The sequence below is a fragment of the Stegodyphus dumicola genome, chromosome 5, assembly GCF_044657685.1.
Source record: "Stegodyphus dumicola isolate Sdum_Otavi_A_Nest chromosome 5, ASM4465768v1".
Classification (NCBI taxonomy): Eukaryota; Metazoa; Arthropoda; class Arachnida; order Araneae; family Eresidae; genus Stegodyphus; species Stegodyphus dumicola.
In genome coordinates this window covers 119,717,814-119,724,086 of record NC_140772.1, presented here as the reverse complement: position 1 = coordinate 119,724,086, position 6,273 = coordinate 119,717,814, and the positions used below count along the sequence as shown (strand labels likewise).

Here is a 6,273-nt window from a genome sequence, read left to right as displayed (position 1 = left end):
TTTTATGGTCAAATACAAATTAACTATGTTTAGACATATGCTTCTGATTGTTTAGGAATATGAATAAAACTTAAAGTAATTTTTCACATAATTTTTACGGCGATGTTTATTAATACTATATGGTGGTTTACTGAAGAGAAATGTAATAAAATTTATTACTATTACATAAACTATATCTCATTTCACACACAATGCAGTATAATTAAATCTTACATTATAAATCAGAATAATAAGTATTCGTTTATGCTTTAATACATAGTATAAAAATATTTTACATACCTTATTACAATGACTGAGAAAATATTTTTGTGTAATTAAATATTTATATCGCAATGGTAATTGCTGAAAAAAGAAATAATGAATTTTATCACTGGGCTAGAACTTCAAGGGCAAAAATGTTATATATAAATCATCTGGAAACTTCTTTGGAAGATATGAACACTTATAACAAGCGAAATAGTTTCCACTATTCATAACGAAGTTAATTTTACACCACAATTATACTTATAAACAAACAGATAAAAAATAATTGCTTAAAATCCGTGGCAGTCAGTCATATTAGGTTTGAGTTGTGCACCACATAAATCCAAAGAAAACAGTCACTAAACTAATGTATCCAGAACATTCGCACCGTCATCACTGCTACTGTGAAGCGAACTCAAACCAGTGTCCGAATTACTGTCACCATTTTCAGGAACATCACAAGAAACGTTTCTGTCCATTGAAATGACTTGTATAGCAGAAAATTCTTCCTGCAGCCTCATATTATCTTTGTCCAATCTGTCCAAATCTAGTTTCAAGTGCTGTAAATAATAATGTTTGTCCTGAATGATTTTTGTGCAATCCAAAAGCGTCTGTTCATTTTGTTGTATGGTTAATTGTTGAGTTTGATTGATTCGCAGTAACCTTTCAATGTCGTATTTGGTTCGATTTAAAATCTCCTCCAACCTTTCAGGACCTGCATATGCTATTTCGGGATTATCGTCAATAACTCTACACTCTGTGTTGCTGTCTTTCATCTGTATACTCTGCTGGATTTTGTGTGTAAGCTCTTTAATAGTCAATTCCTCTTGATGTACTTGGTCGCAGATTTGAAGAACTTTTTCATAGAGTTCAATACAATGGTCCAAAATATCACAGGTAGTATTGGTAGTGTTTCCAGTTTCGTCCCCAGTGTTACTACCGTTGTTGCACGCACTAGAACTGCTAGTATCGCCTTCGCTAGACTCAGCTAAATATGTATCGAGGACATAGTTTACACCAATTTGATGCATTCTTTGGGTGTGAATCTCTGTCTCGATGACTTCTATCTCCTCGTCTTTTTCTCGCAGTCTCTTCAGCTGTGCGGTAATGGCTTCGTTTTGAGAAGAAATGAGGTTTCTCAGTTGTTCCTCTGTGGCAGGAAATTGATCGTCGTCGTCTAAACAACAACCACCGCTGCCGTCGTCTTCCGACTCCGATCTTAGCTTTCTTGGATGCCATGTTTTCGCGGATCTCGTGCTTACCTTCCGACGATGAGATTTGATATCTCGTGGTGTCGATGACGAAGTCTGAGCATAGTGTGCCTTCTTTAGAAGAAACCGGACATTACATTGCTCCAGACCCCAAGTGTTCCACACTTTAAGGAGCCGGGAGCGGGGATCCAGAGGTCTTTCCACTTTGTGCCAACGTTCGACTATAACGTAATGTTTGTGATCGCGATGAGACTTCCCACCGCTCTTATAGTGATGATGATGATGATGATGATGATTCTCGTTGGTAGAAAGAACCGCTTTTATGATATCCTCACAGGTTGTTTGCTTTGTGACGCCTGTCACCCACTTCTGAAGTCCACCGATCCAGAGTGGAATGTCTGTGCCCATTCCTCTCGATCAGCACCCAGAAGGAAACCTGTTAAAAACAAAAACAATGCTCAGAATTAATCGTGTTCGAATTGTTTTAACGATACGTAATCAAAACAATTGACTTCTAATTAGATTTCAGAACAATTGATAGTGAGTGAACTTTGTAATTACTGTTCTACTGCCAGATTAGAAGGTTCTGTTTATTCAAGACACTTCTCATTCTGAAAACGTACTGAATGCCATACTTTTTCGCAGCTCAAAAGCTTGTGATATATGGCCTACTTATAGTACCAAAAATATATATATCGAACAGAATTACAATCAGAATAATTAAAAATGTATTTAAGTTTTCTCACAAGATTTTGTTAAAATAAAATAAAAAGGGAATATAGGTAAAATGTACTGTAATGCAGCGTTTTAGTGAAAAGGTAACAAATATAAAAAAATACTAAACTTTCATTAGTGCACATTTTTCGATTACTTTAAATTTGAATAAATTAGTATGCATAAACCATTTTTAATAAAAAAATCATTAAATCAAAGACAGTAAAACAATCAACAATTAAAAACATTAGAATATGCGAAAGGAAATCACTTCAGGAAAATGAAATTTGATGTAAATACCTAGAGAATAATCAGCTAAACTGCAATCGATTTTGTCTTTAGAAGATTCTGTAAACCTTATAATTTGGAACCTTGACGAAAATTATATTATTATATTCTAAGACACACCTCTTTTAAAAAAAATCATTCATTGCAGACTTATTCTTCAAATTAGAAGCAAAATATTGTAATAAAAATATTAATTTTTTTTTAATTTTGATTTTTAAATTTAAAAATGTGAACTTAAATTCATATTTTTAATTGCAATTTACTACGAAACGTATGAATAACATTAAATCAATATATAAATAATTAACTTTTTCTCAATATCTTACTTTAAAGGCTAATTAGAGCTTATCAAATTAATGATTTTTATTTACATTTTGCGGTAGTTCAAGGCATTTATTTCCTACAAACGATTCAATAATTTAATAATTAAAGTTAAAATAACATTTTAATATGAATGTTGGCGATAAATACGAAAAATATGAAAGCATATAAATAATAGTGTTCTGAGCCATAAACTAAAGTACAAAAGTTTAAAACAATAAAAAAATTCAATTTTTTTTTAAATTTAGAAAAAGGTTATAAAATTTCAAGCTTAAAGGTATTTTAATTACTGATGAATATTCATGGAAATATATATAACATATATTCTAATTATGACAGCAGAATTAAACTTGGTTTAGTGGTACAAATCGAAAACAAGGACACTTGCGCGCAAGAAACGTTCATTGTTAGATGGGTAACACTAGTTTGTACAATTCAGTAGTAATTCCACACAACCCTAATTTCTTCATTATCTTTCGATAATTTTAACAGTAACTTTGATTATTAATTTGCTTTACAAATCTTAAGCTACTGTTCTATATAAATATAGATTTTAACAAAATCCATGTGTTTTATATTATACATGTGTTAATGTATAAAGAATGATAAATATATTAAGGAGTCATGTAATTTTAAAATGTCGAAATATCTAAAAAATGCAACGCATTTTAAGGTTCAGAATATTCATAACTGGTTTATATATATATGCTGCGCGCAGCATTATATAAGCAAATGATCTATAAAATGCTGCGCGCAGTACATATATAAAGTGATATTTCAGCTGATTTGTTTTTTCAAAATGGAAAAATAATGTACAATTAAAGTGACCTATGTTAAAAATGACAGAATTGTATTTTCTTAAAAATAAATTTTTTATATTTTTATTTTCTTAACTCTAAAAACAATTATTTTTCAACATAGTTAAAAATAATTCCTAAAACTTTTAGGCGAGAGGCATAATAATTGCTCATTTTAAACTCTTTTCAGGTTTATAACAGTTGGCCAATGGTCAATTTGCTTTGAAATTCTGGTCAATGGTTTTTAAAGAAATCATGTACATAAATAAAACATTTATAATTATGAGAAAGATAATTTAAAGATATAATCATCTTCAAATCCTGTAAATGCATATTATTTCCTTAATAAAGAAATATAAAAATGAGCTTGTAAATTAAAATTTGTCATTATTCAAGCCTTAAATATGCATGATTCCATATTTAAGCAACTATATACTGCGATGATTTACCTTTAGGTGTTTCAATAAGAGTTAAATTCATTTTACTTAAATATTCTAAAAAGAACTCTGGAAGAAAACTTATAATACACAGGAAAAAAAAAAAAAAAAAAAAAAAACCACCCAGAATAACAGTCAAAGCAGTAATGGATACTGCTTTAAAAAAATCATAAGATTGACTGATTGTTTCTGACAGGCTGGGCAGAAGTGCCGCTTGTTGTCTATAACTGGTTACAACTGTTAGAAAATTTCATGTTCCTGTAGGTATAATCTGCGCAAATGCTACTTGTACAGAGCTACCATGTGCGCAAGTGTCACATCACCTTAAATTTACAGGTTAGATTTATTCATATATGAACAAGATTTTTAATTCGCAATTTTGAAACAAATGTTGTAAGAATTTAATGTACAGAATGTATTTAAAAACTCAATGATTTACCATATCAGTTTTTACACAAAAGTTGTTTTGATACTAAAAAGTGACAAAATTTGGTACGATGGAAACTGTGAAAGCTCGATTTTTAAAGCCTTATTAATAATGACTGGTCCTAAATTTGTTCTAAAGTTAGAAGAAGTACAGCCATTTACCTAAATAGAAAGTATAAAAGTAGATGCGTAATGGAACGGGATAATAACTTGGGTGAGAGGTAAAGTTTTATACCTGAAACCGATTTTAAAACGTGAGTAATACACAAAAGTATGTGAAATCCCTTTCTAAAGCTGGACTTGAGTACTTCAGGTTTGAATACTCTTTGCTTGAAAATGTTATGCGTTTATTATACATGAAATGCTCAACAGGTTCAACAACGCCGCGGTAGGTTTATTAATATGCACGCTCAACAACGGCCGAGAGTTCGAATCGCTTAACACTGGTTGTTCGACCGGGATTCAAATTAAGGTTGGCGAATTAAATTTATAATTGCTACATTCTTCTCCATTAAGAGAAGTATGTAGTAACGGCATCAAAGTAAAAATCAGTAAGTCGATTTCTATACCATTTTTTCATTCAAAATAAGATGATTCTCAAAGATACGCTTAAGTTGCATAATCACATCTGAATGCAGCAAGTTTTTTAATAACTTCTGTCGCTATATGCCAGAGATTTTCTAGAAGCATCAGTTGATTTTTAATTTTTCTAAAATCTTAAAATATATCATTAAATTTCTTTGAGAAGGCAGTTAAATTGCTGGAAATTATCTTACAGTTTTTTAGAGGAACATTCTTTTTGTAAGAATTTTCAATAATTCCCATTTTAGGCCGGATATAAAATCTCGCCAGACCATATGTCGTAAATAGACCGCGTGTTTGGTATGGATAATCTAAATAAATAAACTATTTATGCAATATATATTGTTTTATCTGTTTGAATAAGGCAAAGCAGCAGCAGACATAGGTGTAGTTGCATGCCTACGTATATGGCCATTGGAAGAAGCTAAACTACAGGCACATTTGCATTTACCAATTATTCAACACTTTGTGATTTTTTATACATTCACTTCAGTCTAAAAACACAAATCAGTGACGTGATTGAAGCAATTTATTTGTTTGTTTGTTACGAGGTTAAACATTTCTAAACATTTAGCAGTCCATCTAATAGTCACTTTTCACTTATTTCGTGCCTAAGACTTAAGTAATGAACCGAGCAATCTGAATCACGTTATTTCATTTATCGAAAATGGCAATGGTACCTTTTGTTCCAGTACGGAAGGATGACGGCTTTAATAGATACTACTTTACATTCCAGATGTGTGTAGTCTTGCGAGCCAATCGGTGTTCGACAAACGATTCGTCTTGTTCGTTGAAAAGTTCATTGCACTTGATCACGCCCGTGGAAACAATAGTTTCAGAACAAAAGGTGATATTGGAAACAATAATAACTCTCGAATTTTCTTTAATTTACCATCTTTCTCTCTGATTTCGAAGTGATGAAGATTGATCACCCTTATCTGAGAGGAAACTGATGCTTTTACAAAAAGCAACAAGCTTTAAAATTAAAAGAAAAATTCCCCTGAGGCTCTTTTAGAAATTTAACCTTTAAAAAAACAACTTAAAAACGTTTAAAAGGTATCCATAGAAGTAAAACAATTTCGCTTTCTTTATTGTTCTATAAAATCAAAAATTTCACCCCTGCAGTTCTAACTTAATTAATTGCTAAGAATGTTATTTCTGTATCATAGAGAGAAATGTGTGGCTCAGGTTTTGTATCCCGAAATATTGATCTTTAAAATATATTTACGCTTACAAAAATTCTGTAAACTGCTA

The 6,273-nt window shown here is 31.1% G+C and overlaps 1 protein-coding gene across 2 annotated transcripts in view; it reads right to left on the bottom strand.

The window, feature by feature from the left end:
* Positions 1 to 230: 230 nt before the first annotated feature.
* The window catches only part of LOC118198298 (ras association domain-containing protein 10-like), a 171,348-nt gene continuing 165,305 nt past the window's right edge, over positions 231 to 6,273 (bottom strand). For both annotated transcript variants that reach the window (XM_035369939.2, XM_035369940.2), the window contains one exon: positions 231 to 1,890. In XM_035369939.2, the coding sequence (XP_035225830.1) occupies positions 603 to 1,862 (1,260 nt within the window). In that variant the 5' untranslated portion in view covers positions 1,863 to 1,890 and the 3' untranslated portion in view covers positions 231 to 602. The remainder of the gene's footprint in view (positions 1,891 to 6,273) is intronic.